Source organism: Gorilla gorilla, chromosome 2 (genome assembly GCF_029281585.2).
Source record: "Gorilla gorilla gorilla isolate KB3781 chromosome 2, NHGRI_mGorGor1-v2.1_pri, whole genome shotgun sequence".
Lineage (NCBI taxonomy): Eukaryota > Metazoa > Chordata > Mammalia > Primates > Hominidae > Gorilla > Gorilla gorilla.
Window position 1 is genome coordinate 26257587 of NC_086017.1, and position 16783 is coordinate 26274369.

A 16783-nucleotide genomic window follows, 5' to 3' on the forward strand; every position below is an offset into this window, starting at 1 on the left:
CCAGGCAAGAATTAGGTCCTTGCTACTCAAAGTGCATGCCATGGACCATCAGCATCTGCCCCATCTGGAAACGAGTTAGAAATGTAGAGTCCCAGGCCTCCCCTGAGACCTGCTATATCAGACTCTGCTCTTTAACCATATCCCCAGGAGACTCACAAGCACATTAAAGTTTGAGAAGTGTTGCTCCACAGCAGGGAGAAAAAAAAAAAAAAAAGATACACCTTCACTTTTTGAGTTAAGCTCAGGCCAAGTCCTGAGCTCATGTCACCGCCTATGGCAGATCACACCGAAGGATGCGCCGGTGATCTGACCCAAATGGACTTGTCTCCTTTAAACACTAAGGCCACTCAGATAATCTGCAGAATAGAATCCCTGGAGCCCAGTGGATGCCTTATATAATCCATACAACTCATTTGTCTGTTTTGTTTCCTTGCTGAAATTCTGATTTACTTACAGACTACTGAGGGGTAAAATGGGGGAAAGGTTGAGTAATAAAAGTACTTCTTTATGGAAGATCAAAGATATCCTCCCCCACTTTTTTTTCCTAAAGTGGTTCTCCACAAGAATTGTGGGTAAAGGAACTCAGCACGTGCTTCATGCCAGGATTAAGAATGCAGGTACGGGAGTCAGCCTTCCTGGGAGCAAGGCAGAACTCTGCTTGCTGCCATCCGTGTGACCTTGACAACTCAACATTTGTGTCTCAGTTTTCTCACCTTTAAAATGGGAACAAAGATAACACTTATTTCATAGCCATATGATACAGATGAAATGATAATGATCAAGCCTCACATACAGTGAGTGCTCACTAAATACAAGCTACTGTCATTATACATATCCTATGTGTCAGTGTCACTTAAAACCACCGTGGCCCCCAGAATAGTTTCGTCTCATGATTGACCCAGATAATGATCAACAGCCAATCAACCTAAAGGAACCAATAATGGACTGGGCATGGTGGCTCACACCTCTAATCCCAGCACTTTGAGAGGCCTATGTGGGAAACTCTCTTGAGCCCAGAATTTCCAGACCAGTCTAGGCAACATGGCGAAACCCGGTCTCTACCAAAAATAAAAAAATTAGCCAGGCATGGTGGCGTGCACCTGTAGTCCCAGTTACCTGGGAGGCTGAGGTGGGAGGATGCCTTAAGCCTGAGAGGCAAAGGTTGCAGTGAGCTGAGATCATGCCACTGTGCTCCAGCCTGGGTGACAGAGTGAGACCCCATCTCAAGGAAATAAAAAAGAAAAGAAAAGAAACCAATATGCAGCCAGGCTCAGTGGCTCACACCTATACTCCCAGTGGTTTGGGAGGCCAAGGTGGGAGGATCGCTTGAGGCCAGGATTTCAAGATCAGCCTAGCCAACATAGCGAGACCTCGTTTCTACAGAAAAAAGAAAAGAGAGAGAGAGAGAAAGACAAACTAATACACATAAAAGGCAGACACTGAGAAAAGTCTTGCCCTACCAAAAAATGTGTGAATTCTGGGTTCGAGCAAAAACATGCACCACCTTTCACTTTGAATTCTAATGTGTGTTGATGTAGAGTAAGAGCCCCAGAGCTTGATCAACCATGAAGAAATAAAGGAAAGGAAAGGAAAGAGGAGTCAGTCTTAGACACGCAACCTCATGCCTCACAGCTGTCCCTTATGAGCACACCAGCCAAATGCTTTGTCTACCTGCAAAGTGACTTTAAAAAGAGAGAACAAGGAGGAGCTGCTCTGTACTCCCTTTTTAAAATGTGGCACATGCTGTCATTCCTTCTATGATAGTTGGCCAAAAGACAAATCTGATTTCCTTTCCCAGACTTCATTTTAATTTTTATTTTTATGAAAGCAGGAAAAACATACTGCTCTCTCCATCCCATCCTCACTGTTTTTTTTTTAAAAAAAAAACAAAATTAATATTGTTCCTTTTGAAAGACTAACCCCACTTCTCTTTTCTTAATTAGGCTCAACTGAAATATAGGCATAAGCATTCAACTGGGCAAGCCAAACTGAAAAACATCCCCAAGCCCTGAAAATCTAAATCAAGACCAAACCAATTATAGCATTTGATTTAGGTGGTGTTTATTTTTTGTATTTTTTTAACTGTCAAGTGATTGACAGAATTTATGGTAGGCGCAAAATGTTAAAGTATGTCTAGACTTTGCGGGAAGACATTAAGTTTGTCTATAGCTTCTAAACAAAATTATTTGTTTTCCAGTCATGCCTTTCAGTTTAAAAGTATTGCACTTTTACTAGCCACATCATTCTGGGCATATGCTTCTTCTGAGGAGACATTTTTCTAGCTGAGTTTAATCCAGTGAGTTAAAAAAGAGGGAAAGAATGTAAAATGGAACTCTCTACTTGCAGTTGGATATGCATTTGTTTTTCATTGCAGGATGCTAGGAAACCTCTCTGGTTGTCTAACTTTTTGCCTCACCTGTCTGAGGGCTGAGGCCCTGAGGACAACATGCAAATTTCAACCCCCAACCCCATGCTCTCACTTCCCCTCCTCTATTGAGCATAACTTAGCCGCAACAGGATGCTACCCATTCACCCGTGGAGGCCTTACCTGTCGGTTTTCTTGATCAGGATGGCTCTAAAGATGTGCTCCAGGGGCGTCTTCTCCCGCTCATGGGTGGGCTGCACGAAGGGGTGCAGGGCCGCCAGCGAGAAGCCCTGCTGGTACAGCTCCAGGAGCTGGGCGGGCAGGTCACGCAGGGAGGCCAGCCTCACTGCTGAGGACCCAGGGAGCTCCGCTGGAGTGGAGAGAGGAGAGGCTCATCAGAGACCCACCACAACGCCCACTCAGCCCTGCCCAAGCCCCTCTTCCCTTGCCCTCGGGGAGGATCCTCTAGGTCACTGCTAAAATGAGTTTGTCCCAGTTTTTACTGTCTTCAAACAGACTTTATAAGCAGCCTGTCGTTTTCCAAATCACCCAAAGGCATTAATAATTGGATGTCGGCCAGGCGTGATGGCTCAGGCCTATAATCCCAGCACTCTGAGAGGCCGAGGCAGATGGATCGCTTGAGCCGAGAAGTTTGAGACCAGCCTGGGCAACACAGTAAAACTCGGTATCTCTTAAACAAACAAACAAACAAAAAACAAACAAAAAAACCCCTCAAAATTAGCCAGTGCTTGTGGTCCTGGCTACTCAGGAGGCTGAGGTGGGAAGATCGCTTGAGCTGGAAATGGGAAGGTTTGCAGTGAGCCATGATCGGGCCACTGCACTCTAGCCTGGGCAACAGAGCAAGACACTGTCTCAAAAATGAAATAAAATAAAATAATAATGGACTGTCTTAGATCTAGAGTCGTCTTCTCAGTGATCACAATGAAAAAGTCATTTCCACCCTCTAAAAAAAAACCACACAGAAATAAAGAAAGAAAGGAAGAAGGGAAGGGAAAAGAAGAAAAATACATTGAGCAAATATAAAAATACTAGGTGGCAAAAAGCAGCATAAACAAAGTCAAAAGACAAACTGGAACAAAATTTCTGTGACCCTTAAGACAAAGGGCTAATTTCCTTAAATTTGCAAAACACTCCCCACCCCAAAATAATTTTTAAACGGGAAAAATATATGAATAGGCAATTGCCTTAAAAATGTAAAAGGCTAACCAATATTTGAAAACACACTTTAATTCAGCATTAGAATTACACAAATCAAAACCAGGAATATTTTCACCTATTGAATTATTTTAAAATTTGGATTTTTAATTTATTTATTTTTGAGAAGGGCAAACAAGGTTCAAAAGTCAAAAGGTACAAATGTGTATTCAGTGAAAAGTCTACATCCTAGCCCTATCCTCTACCTCCTACATTTATTTCCTTAGAGGAAATCAGTATTATCTTTTTGTGTGTATATGCATTAACAATCAAAGAATTCATACAAAAGTGAACAGGTCTATATATTTCCCTCCTCTTCTACACAAATGTCAGCATAACATTACACACCTAGCTTTTTAGAATCAATTTTTATCAATTAACAGTATACTTTTCGGCCAGGGGCAGTGGCTCATGCCTGTTATCCCCGCACTTTGGGAGGCCGAGGCAGGCAGATCACTTGAGGTCAGGAGTTTGAGACCAGCCTGGCCAACATGATGAAACCACATCTCTGCTAAAAATATAAAAAATTAGTCCGGTGTGGTGGTGCATGCCTGTAATCCCAGCTACTCGGGAGGCTGAGGCGGAAGAATCTCTTGAACCTGGAAGGCGGAGGTTGCAGTGAGCCGAGATTGCGCCACTGCACTCCAGCCTGGGCAACAAGAGCTAAACTCTGTCTCAAAAAGCAAAAAAACAAAACAAAACAGTATACTTTTCTTAAAAGACCATTTCATAGCAGTACACAGAGTGCTTTCTCATTCTTTTCTACAGATCCATTGTGTGATATACCATGGAGTATGCAAACTTTTGCTCTTACAAGTAATCTTTTAGTGAAAAATATCATTCGTACATGATTTTGCATGTGTGCGCTTATAGTACATATAAAAAATAAATTCCTAGATGTGGAATTGCTGGGTTAAAAATATATGCATTGTGTGCCTGTATCAAAACATCTCCTGTACCCTATAAATATATACACCTACTATGTACCCACAAAAAGTAAATAAATAAAAAAATCAGAGACGTAAATATATATATATATATATATATATCACACACATATGTATATGTGCATTGTAATTTTTTCAGCTAGTGCTATTTCCTCCATAGAGTAGTATGGATTTGTCTGCCATCAGTGATGTATAAAGTTATTTCTTTTCCCATACTCTGACTATTCTCAGTGGAAAAAAAAGATCCCTGTGAGATGGTAACTTATATTTATCTTATTATGTAATTTTTATTTTTTCTTATTAAACATTTCATATTTAAATGCTGTGTCTCCTTGTCTGTGAACTGTCTGTCCATTATCTTTGCCTCGTGTCCTATTTAGTCGTTGGGCTTTTTTTTCTATAGGTTTGTAAGAACTCTTTACATATTAGGAAATTTAGTTTTTAATGTATCTGCCCCCAATTTGTTGCTTGCCTTTTGACTTTGCATATAGTGGGTTTTGCCATGAAAAAAAATTTTTTTTTTTTTTTTTAAGACAAAGTCTCTCTCTGTTGCCCAGGCTGGAGTGCAGTGGTGCTATCCCCGCTCACTGCAAACTCCACCTCCTGGGTTCAAGTGATTCCATGAAAAACTTTTTAAATGAAGCTGAATTTACCAATCTTGCTTTCAATGGCTTCTGAGTTTTGTGTCATAGCAGAAAGACCTGGGATTATAAAACAATTCTCTTGTGAATTCCCATAATACATATTTCATTTTTTGCATATAAATCTTTTATCGATTTGGAATTTATCCCATGTAAAGTGTGCAACATGAATTTAACTCCCCCCCACCACAGGGGTTTATCCATTTTTCCTCATTGATTTGAGATGTCATATATCATATGCCACTTATCATTCATTATATTCCCAAATATGAGTTTATGACTGTGATCCATTAATCTATTTGTATAAAACACTACTTCAAACAATTTTAATTTCATATTATGTTTTAATATCTGGTTAAACTACTTGTCAAATCTTCCTATATTCCTGTTTATATTTTGAATTTTCCTAATTTGTTTTTCTAAATGATCTTTAAAAATCAGCTCAGTAAATTCCCCTTGCTCCACTAAAAAAGTCTGTGGGTATTTTTATTGGGTCATGTTCAAATCATAGCTTGACTGAGAATGAATATTTTCACCATGTTGCAAGTTCCGATGCAAGAAACTGGCAAAATTTTGATTTGGTCAAGTCTTCCTTTGGGTCCCTCTGGAGCATACTAAAGTTTTCTTCACACAGATAGCACATATTTATCAGGTTTATTCCTAGTTATTCTATATTTTATTGCTATTGGAATATTACATTTTCCTTTTTCACTTCTGTAATATTCACTGCATGCAAGGGTGTTGGGGAAACAGACATGGCCCTCATCGTGGTGGGAGTGAACCTTTCTTGAGGGCAGGGTGGTATTGCCCTTCAAACCTAAAAATGCACACACTCTTTGTCCAGCAACCCTACTACTGGTAGTACTTCTACGGCTGGACTCATGAATGTCTTTCAAGATATATGGACAAAGGTATTTACTACTGGGTTGCTCTAACAGCAATCTTAATTGCAGGACTAGTTAAACACTGGAATACCCCAGTGATTAATCCTATGAACCGTTAAGAAGATTAAAGTAAATCTGTTATGTGCTGATATAGAAACAAGTCCAAGATACACTGCTAAGTTTAAAAAAAAAAAGGTGCCTAACAGTGTTAATGGTATGGTCACTCTTGTGTAAATAACATTAGAAGGATGGACAGATATAAATAAAAATCTTTTTTTTCCTGGAAGAAATTACAAAAACATCAACATTGAAGAGAGGGACTGGAGTAGGGAGGAAAGGGTAGAAAGTCATTTTTACTGTATTTTATACTTTCGATCCCATTACCACCAGTGATTTGGGTGGAAAGTTTATGAGTCATTTTTATTTTCCTCTTTATATAAAAACAATATTATTTAAAAGTTTTTAATGTACTTTTAAAAATAATGTGCCTTTTAAATTTTCTAATTTTTCTTAAATTTATTCTTCTTTATTTATTTTGAGACAGAGCCTCGCTCTGTCACCCAGGCTGGAGTAAAGTGGTGTGATCACAGCTCCCTGCAGCCTTTGATCTCCCGGGCTCAAGCGATCCTCCTATTGTCTCAGCCTCCAGAGTTGCTGGGACTACAGGCACATGCCAGCATGTGCAGCTAATTTTTAAATTTCTTGTAGAGATGGGGTCTTGCCATGTTGCCCAGGCTGGTCACAAACTCCTGGTTTTAAACGATCTTCCTGCCTCGTCCTTAATGTGCCGTTTTTTGTTTTTTGTTTTTGTTTTTGAGACAGAGTCTCCCTCTTTGGCCCAGGCTGGAGTGCAGTGGCACGATCTCGGCTCACTGCAACCTCTGCCTCCCAGGTTCCAGTGATTCTCCTGCCTCAGCCTCCTAAGTAGCTGGGACTACAGGCACACGCCAGCATGCCTAGCTAATTTTTGTATTTTTAGTAGAGACAGGTTTCACCTGTTGGCCAGGATGATCTTGATCTCCTGACCTAGTGATCTACCCACCTCAGCCTCTCCCTAAAGCACTGGGATTACAGGCGTGAGACACCATGCCCGGCCAATGTACTCTTTTTAAAAACAAATTTTAAAATAAAACCTAGGGGTACTTAAGAACCACCTAACATCAGATACTGTAGCTCTCATTTCCATACATCATGCAAGAAATTTACAGGAAAAAAAAAATCTATAGCCATGATTCACTCTAAAACAAGCATTCAGCATCCTGGAGAAGGCTCCATTAATAAGAGTGACAAATGTAGGACTGGCCAGGAAAGCAGAAAAGTATGCAATCTTTCCCCTGAAGGGTACATTCAGGATATGCTGCTAGATAAACAAATCCAAAGGTAAGTCTGGTAAAGAATCCTGATCCTCTCCGTATTCCCCGTGCACAGAAACCTGTCAAGGTGTCTCACAAACAGCTTCTTGGATGCAGGCGAGAGAGACCCCTGCTCTAAAGCTTGTCCTGAACCCCAAGGTTTACAGCAGGGGTCCCCAAGCCTGGGGCCATGGACTGGTACTAGGGGCTGCACAGCAGGAGGTGAGCAAGGATTACCACCTGAGCTCTGCCTCCTGTCAGATCAACAGCGGTATTAGATTCTCTTAGGAGCGTGAACCCTATTGTGAACTGCACATCTGAGGGATCTATGTTGTGTGCTCCTTATGAGAATCTAATGCTTGTGATCTGTCACTGTCTTTCATCACCCCTAGATGGGACCCTCTAGTTGCAGGAAAACAAGCTCAGGACTCTCACCGAGTTGTATAATTATTTCAATATATTATGGTGAGTTGTATAATTATTTCAATATATATTATAATGTAATAATAATACAAATAAAGTGTACAGTAAATGTAATGCACTTGAATCATCCCAAAATCTCCCCTCCCACCCCCAACCCCATCTGTGGAAAACTGCCTTCCATAAACTAGTCCCCAGTGCCAAAAAGGCTGGGGACTGCTGCTTTAGAGCAACGGTCCTCAAAGTGCACACCCTGGTCCAGCAGCACCTGGGACCTTGTTAGAAATGAGAAAACTTGCCCGGGGGTGGTGGCTCACGCCTGTAATCTCAGCACTTTGGGAAGCCGAGGCGGGCGGATCAGAAGGTCAGGAGATCAAGACCATCCTGGCTAACACGGTGAAACCCCGTCTCTACTAAAAACACAAAAAATTAGCTGGGTGTGGTGGTGGGTGCCTGTAGTCCCAGCTACTCGGGAGGCTGAGGCAGGAGAACCACCTGAACCCGGGAGATGGAGGGTGCGGTGAGCCGAGATCGCGCCACTGCACTCCAGCCTGGGCGACAGAGTAAGACTCGGTCTCAAAAAAAAAAAAAAAAACAAAGAAATGAGAAAACTTGGGTCCTACACTAGACTTACAGAATCGAATCTGAGCCATCTGTGTCTCACCAGCTCCCCAGGGAGTTCCACTGCCCCAGAGAGCTTCACCTTGGCCCTCCTCCACCCACTCTCCTCTCCACAGGCAAGAAAACCTGTGACCAGCAGCCTTCTTCACACAGCCCAGCTCCTAGAACCCCCTGCCTTGCCAGCCATGGGCCCAATCTGGGGGCCATTCAGACTTCCTCCTCAGTCTGCAGTAAGGGTGGATGGTGCCCCTTTGTGTGCACTCCCAGGCCCAAGGCAGGGCAGAGACTAAGAGGAGGCAAGTGAGGAAATAACTCACCACAGGTGCAAACTTTAAAGGAGCATCAAAAGCTCAATAACCAAGATAAATAAATATTTAATATAATATGTGAAAAAAATAAAAATCAATGCAAAAAATTAATGATGAACAACATATCAAAATTTTTGATAAAGATAAGATTAGGCTGAATGCCAGTGGCTCACGCCTGTAATCCCAGCACTTGTGGGAGGCCGAGGCAGGAGAATCGCTTGAGCCCAGGAGTTTGAGACTAGCCTAGGCAATATGGCAAAACTCCATCTGTACAAAAAAATACAAAAATTAACTGAGTGTGGTGACATGTGCCTGTAGTGCCAGCTACTAGGGAGGCTGAGATGGGAGGATCACTTGAGCCCAGAGAGGTCAAGGATGCAGTGAGCTGAGATCGCACCACTGCACTCCAGCCTGGGGTGACAGAGTTACTAAACAAATAAATAAAAGATAGGATCGGTGTTTTTTCCTTTCACTTTAAGCTCCAATATGGCTTGCACAATACTGTCACTGATCTTGTCTTTATTTATTATAAATGTGGCCTCACTCCCCTCACCCTAATCCTGGCCCAGCCCAAGATCTCCTTTTGTCCTCTTGTCCCAGAGCCTGCAAATGCTGGGTGTCGACCTTATGGAAACCAGGGGCAGGTTTCATCTGCTGTCAACAGATTACAAGGCTGCTGAACCAAAAGGGCAAAACCACATGTGGCGGAGACAGTTTGTTTTATTTGAAAAACTGAATGTACTTTTGGTAGGAGTGTAGGGCTTTATGGAAGGCAACTGCACGTTGTCAATCAAACCTAAAATTACTATCCAGCACCAAGATCCCCTCTTCTTTGATAAAACTATATACAAACAGCATCTGTGAGTCATCGAATATGGGCCCTCAAACTCATATTTAACTCAAACTCATATTGGTCTCTACAGTTCAATATTCTTTAAATGATTCAAATTTTTCAAACTCTTCCTGCTATAATAAAATAAACCTTTATTGAGAGTTTGATAATTTATACATTTGTTTCCTCTTATGCATCACACTAAAATAAAAAATAAAAGTAGTTAATATGTTTAGAAGACAGGGTTCTTGCTGGGCATGGTGGCTCACGCTTGTAACCGCAGCACTTTAGGAGGCCGAGGCGGGTGGATCATTTGAGAGCAGGAGTTCGAGACCAGCCTGGCCAACATGGTGAAACCCTGTCTCTACCCAAAATACAAAAATTAGCTGCACATGTTGGCATGCACCTACAGTCCCAGCTACTCAGGGGTCTGAGGAGGGAGGATCACTTGAGTCCAGGAGGCAGAGGTTGCAGTGAGCTGAAATCGTGCCACTGCACTCCAGCCTGGGAGACAGAGTAAGAACTCTGTCTCAAAAAAAAAAAAAAAAAAAAAAAAGACAGGGTTCTATACCGCTGCTCTCCTCACTGCCTGCTAACCCCAAGCATGTGAACACTCAATTTCTTTGTATAAAATGGTGATAACAACATCAACCTGTCTTCCATCATAGCGTCATTGTGAGGATCAAGTGAGATGATGTGTGTGTAATCTACAGAACACAAAACAATCACAGGCGGTGGCACTGGCTGTGGTGAATGGGAGGACTGGTCACCCTGGGATGGTGATGACAACATGATGTGGGGCCATGAAATCCTCCCCCATTCCCACCCACACCCCTTAACCTCCATGCTCCCAAATCGGTGCACTAAAAATGTTAGTCAATCAACCACTTTATATTTAAATGCTTCCTGAATAAAACATAATACCTTTTAAATTTTTATCTTAAAATCTAAAGATGTATCTCCTGTCAAAGCTAAGCAATTTTGTGGCTTTAATTTTTGGTATGTATGCTGTCAAAGTAAGTTTAGCTTCATGGTTAAAAGAAACAAATAAAAATGAATCTCAATGATCTTAAAGCAATAAAAAAAGGCTCCTATTATAAATATGATTAAAGGCCTTAATCTCATGTTTCTATTTGAACCCTAACCTTAAAAATACAAAAGAAAACATAGTTCTTATGAAGTGACCAATTCCCCAGTGTTACTCCTAGGCAAATAAACAAAGGAATGATTTCTCCACTTGGATGGAGCCTGTTGGTCTGTTTCTCACCCTACTTATCAGAGTAACCCCTCCACTATTTTGTTTTGTAATAGTTGCCTGATTTCATTTACAAATTATGTAACCTTGGGCAAGCTATATAGCTCCCTCCCCATCTCTTGGGACTCTCATTTACAAAATGAAGACTTTGGATGGGCAATTGCAAAAGGCGTTTTCAACTTTAAAATGCAATAATTTTATTATTTCAATTTGGAGGCTGAGGTACCAGTTTCTAACTAAAAAGTAACATTGGATAATACAACAATTGTTTTCAATGTTAACTAAAAGAGTTCCCCCAAACCAGAGCTAGAATTGGAATAAGGAACACCCACATGGCATGTGTGGGTGGCTGGAGTGAGGAAGGAGAGGCTGGAAGATACCCACTGCCAGTGGGCGGGAGAAACATCACTGCTGTCCGAGGGTTCCAGCCTTCTGCCTGCCCAGGCACTAGGGATTCTGGGCTAACTGTCCTCTGGGGGAGTGTGGGGAGCTTTTCAGAGGAGTTCTAGGGAAGAGATGCCTGCCCAGCGGTGGGAGAGAAAACGAACGTTTTAAGTATCAAGGATGATGGGTCTCCTTCACCCTAGAAGAGAGCTACAAGGAAACAGCATGAGTTATTCTGTAGTTACTTTGGCTTCCTGGCCTTTGACCAGGAGCTGACTCTAAGGCTGAACCACACGAACCGTCTCATCATAAGTTAAAATTTCTAATTATAACTTCATAGTCTGAAGATAAGGGACACTGGTATAGCTGTCTTAGCCACCGTTACCTTCCAAAAAGAGAAAATGCCAGCCTACTCAGAGTGGGCCGCTGCCGCGAGGGCTGATCACACTTTTTCTCCACTTTCTAATTTGTCAGGTTCTATAGTTTTTATCTACAGTGATCACACTCGCCTCATCTGGGAAGGACACCCACATGCTCCCACACTGCCACGATCTTGGCTCACTGAAACCTCCGCCTTCTGGACTCAAATGATCCTCCTGCCTCAGCCCCCTGAGTAGCTGGGACTACAGGTGTGCACCAACATGCTCAGCTAATTTTTGTATTTTTAGTAGAGTCAGGGTTTCACTATGTTGGCCAGGCTGGTCTTGAACTCCTGCCCATCTTCATCCCATACCAGGGCTTTGTCCTGCTGCAGTGCAAAGGACAATTCTCTCCTGGCTTCTCCCCGACCTGGGCAGGGGCAGAGTCTCATCTCCTTACTGGACAGAGGGCTTGGTGCAGATCCCAAAACCATTAACAGAGGTATCTGCAGGCCAGGAAAATAAAGTAAACAAGAGACATGAGCCAGGGGTACAGCAATGAACACCGAGGCCCCATCTTGCCCAAGGGGACAAGATGGTTACTGCTAATGGGGGGGCCCCAATGGTGCCAGAACTTCTAACTCTTACTTTCAAGAAGTCAGAAATCTTAATCTTCCTAATCTTTAAATGTGACAAGTAACTGTAATGTTTTCTCAATCCCATATGGCCAAAGCCAAGACCTAGCAGCCTGCAGAGTATGGATGGGGCATTTGATAAAGTTGGGGGATGGATGCCCCGCACTTCTTCCTATTTCTGATCCTGGCACTGTCCAGGCGCAGTGTGAACATCAGTCATACATGGAGGAGGATGTCATTCTGTTTATCCCACATCATCACAAGGTACATCAAAAGCTTCAAGGACACATCTGCAGGTATTTGATACTGGCCTCTATTTCCTAATTCCTCTTTTTTCTATATTGGCACTGAGATGAACAAAAAGTTTAGAATCACATGACTGCATTTTGAATCTTTTGGAAATTTTTTTTTATTCCAGACTCTATTACCAATAACAGGCTTTTATAAAATCAAAATATAGAAACTACTGCTGAAAAGGTATTTTGGGTGGCATGAGAGTCCAAACATCTTTTGAAATAAGTGTTTTGTTTTTCTTTCAGAAAATAACTCCATATAAATAAATAAACCATTATTCCAAGAACTAAAAAAAAAAAAAAGGAAAAGAAAGGAATGAAAACAGAGAAAAAACATAATCCACAAAACCACACATTTCTTAACACTCCTGGGATAAAGTAAATTTTGTTTTTGCTATGACTATGTTTTGTTTAGCAAAAACATTCCGCAGCTCCATTTATTCCCTGGAAACGAAGCCCTTCAGACATTTGCAAAGGGCCAAAGTGAGGTCTTTGCTATTTCAAACTTTATTATTGGGAAAGTACCAGCCTCCAACACAAGAAAGAAACCACTGCATACAGCAACTGCCCATTTCGCTCAGCTCTGTAAAGCAGGAAACAGCAGGCTGAACTGCAACAGCTTCTATTATTTTGCCCAGAAATCATTTGTGACTTTAACCTAATTATTCAAAGTCTGACTTTGGTTTTCTAATTACATCCGCTAATGGATCTGTCAATACGAAGGAGCGCAACATGAGACAGACACCAATTCCCTCGGGAAATTTCCCTCACAGGTGAAGCTGATAATGTTACACTGCTCAACCAAATCTCTCTTTTTTAAAAAGTTCCTTCAAGACTGCTAGTGCCATAACATCAATCTGCCTGGGCTTTGCAGTAGATCCAATTTAGCAAAACACTAAAATCAATCACTTTTCGATGCAGGACTTTTTATTGTATAGGTAGGAAATAGGAGTCCAATTTTTAAAATAATGTTTGCAGAAGACAAAGCCCATGTCTTCTGTATGTGCCATTTCTAAATCTGTGGAATAAGTTAAAATGTTTGTTCTAAGGGCTTTAAAAATTTAGACTTCTGTCATCTTCTCATTAAACAAACTCATGTATCTGAAACTTAAAAAACAAAACAAAACAAAACACATATCCAGGCTCAGGAGACCACACCATTAAAACACTATTTTTAAAATTTGAAGTGAAATTTCCATAACATAAAATTAATCATTTTAAAGTGAACTATTTGGTGGCATTTAGTATCTTCATGATGTTGCACAACCATCAGCTCTATCTATAGGTTATGAAACATTTTCATCACCCCCAAAGGAAACTCCATGTCCATTAAGCAGTTACTCTTCCCATTCCCCTCTCTCCCCGAGCCCTAGCAATCAATAACAGGCTTTCACAAAAAAACTATTCTTTTTTTAAATTTTAATGGATTTTTGTTGTGTATATTCAAGGTGTACAACATGATGCCTCAATGTACATATACTTAGTTCAAATGATTACTACAGTCAAGAAAACCAACATAACCATCATCTCACATAGTTAGTTTTCTTTTTTGTGTGTGGTAAGAGTACCTAAAATCTATTCCCTGAGCAGATTTCCAGTACACGATGTTATTAGCTATAGTCCCCATGTTGTACATTAGATCTCTAGATTTACTTATCATACATAACTGCAACTTTGTACCTTTGACCTACAACTCCCCATCTCCCTGCATCTCCCTGACCCCCCAAACTACAGTTCTACTCTCTGTTTCTGTGTATTTGATTTTTAGTTTAAGATTGCACATATATGCAAGATTACGTAGTATTTTTCCTTCTGTGTCTGGCTTATTTCACTTAGCAGAATGTCCTCTAGATTCAGCCATGCTGTTGTAAATGGAGGATCATCTTCTTTTTTAAGGCTGAATAATACTCCATTGCATATATATACCATAGTTTATTTATCCAATCATCTATTGATGGACATGTAGGTTGTTTCCATATCCTGGCTATTGTGAATAATGCTGCATGGAGTGCAGATATCTCTTCAACATACTGATTTCATTTCCTTTGGAGAAATACCCAGTAATGGGATTGCTAGATCATAGGATATTTCTATTTTTAATTTTTGATGAACCTCCATATTGTTTTCTATAATGGCTGCACTAGTTTACATTCCCACCAACGGGGTGCAAGGGTTCTCTTATTCTCCACATCCTCACCAACACTTCTTATCTCTTGTATTTTTGATAGTAGCCATTCTAACAGGTGTGAGCTGATATCTCACTGTGGTTTTGATTTGCATTTCTCTGATGTTTAGTGATGTTAATAAGCATTCTTACATATATATGTGGGCCACTTTTATATCTCCTTGGGAGATATGTCTATTCAAGCCCTCTGCCCATTTTTCAAGTTGGGTTATTTGTATTTTTGCTATTGAGCTGAATGAGTTCTGAAACATTATTCTTAATACCTTAATTAAACCATGGATGAACACACAGGGGAATCTCAGTAAGACTAAAAGAACTTCTTCAAGCTTATATAAACCTAAGATTCTGCAGGTCAATTAGGGAGTAACTGGCAAAGCAACAGATGCCTCATCAAATGAATTAAGTTGCCGGCCGCCGGACCACAAATGACTGTTAAAGCATCAGGCTGTCGTGACAATGGGAGCGGGGGAGAGTTAAATTGTTATTGGTTTGCTCGTCATTTCAGAGAATCACACATAGTCAATGAATTACACACACCACTGTACTGTAAAAATTCAGTGTCCAGGTATTTGTAAGGAGACTGCCTCAACAATTTCCATTGACTGCATCCATTAATAAAACTCAGAAGATGGCATTATTGTTCACCTCACCAGTCCATTTTGTCAGAGAAGACACAGGCTAAGATACATCAAGAAGCCTTTTTAAGAAAAACCAGGTCCCCTGATGCTTAGATTAGTAGTGGGCACTCAAATATTAAAAGCAACCCACTAGAAATGGAACCTGGAGTATTAATACAATATTTCATACATTTAAAAGTACTTTTGTTAGAGAAGACACAAAGGATCACCAATTATTCAGAATCGGTAACGAAACTCATCCATACCAAATCCAAGAAGAGCTTTTTGTGAGTCAGAAGAAAGCAAATTATGAATGTTTTAAGCCATTTTCCTAATGAGTATGATAGCTGGCATTCTTGGTAGTTCTCTTGATTTTGAGAGTACATTATGCTGATGGCATCAAAGACTAGCCACTGATGAGTATGAACAAACAATATAAAAATTAAACTACTGGACTTACAATGTAAAATGATTTGTCATAGAAATCCTGTATGGATTTTCTATTATAAAATCTCAAGACTTAATTTCTTCATATCCCTATGGGTTTTTTCCAGGCGCTCCGGCTTCCTCCCACATCCCAAAGATGTGCACGTTAGGTAAACAGCCATGTCTACATTGTCCCAGTCTGAGCGAGTGTGAGTGTATGTGTGAGAGTACTCCTGCAGTGGAATGACATCTTGTCTAGGGCTGGTGCCTGCCTTGCATCCTGAGCTGCTGGGACAGACTCCGGCCACCCCAGACACTAAGCTGGAATAAGCGAGTTGGACAATGAATGAAGGAATGAATACAAATAATTGTAAAATAAAAATGTGTACCACAATGTACCACAATAAACAATGTGGGATGAAAGCACTTGGCGAGCCCACGAAATTCGTTATTGTTTTTGAACTTCGTGGTGGGAGGAAGTGCTCCTTACGAGCTTCACTTTGCAAACATTTATTCCTTGATTTAACCCACCACCACTACAACCACCATCACTCGCTGCTTTACCAAAAACTGGGTAAGTCATTATCTTATTTGTTGTTATTAATCTTTCTTAACTGTATGTATAGCTCACATTTATTTCCATGTTTAGTATTAGAAATGTTTTGGTCTTTATCGAGAAGTTTGGTAATGTTTTTGTGACCAGAAATATGCCATAGGAATTTAACTCTTGATTTTCTCAATTAGCCTATGGTAAAACTGGTTTCATTACACACTGTTTCATATACAGTTGCAGTTTCCAAGAACCTATTGACAATGTTAAGTGAGGACTTACTATGCAGATGTAAACAGTTCCAAAAACAATGCTGTTGCAGCCAAGCTCTTAGAGAAAACATATAAGAAAAATAATGCATCTTTACAAGGCACTTTTGAGGAGTCTCAGTTTCAACTAAGAGTATGATTGCTCTGATACCTTCTCATGGGCCTCACAAATTCAAGGAAGAGAAAAAGAGAAAGAAAGAGAGAGAGACAAAAAGGAGATATAGG

At 40.8% G+C, this 16783-nt stretch overlaps 1 protein-coding gene across 5 annotated transcripts in view; it reads right to left on the minus strand.

The window, feature by feature from the left end:
* RFTN1 (raftlin, lipid raft linker 1) overlaps window positions 1-16783 on the minus strand; it is a 207576-nt gene that overhangs the window by 115015 nt on the left and 75778 nt on the right. For all 5 annotated transcript variants that reach the window (XM_055381122.2, XM_019023757.4, XM_055381124.2 and 2 more), the window contains exon 3: window positions 2549-2735. In XM_055381122.2, coding sequence (XP_055237097.1) covers window positions 2549-2735 — 187 coding nt within the window. The remainder of the gene's footprint in view (window positions 1-2548; window positions 2736-16783) is intronic.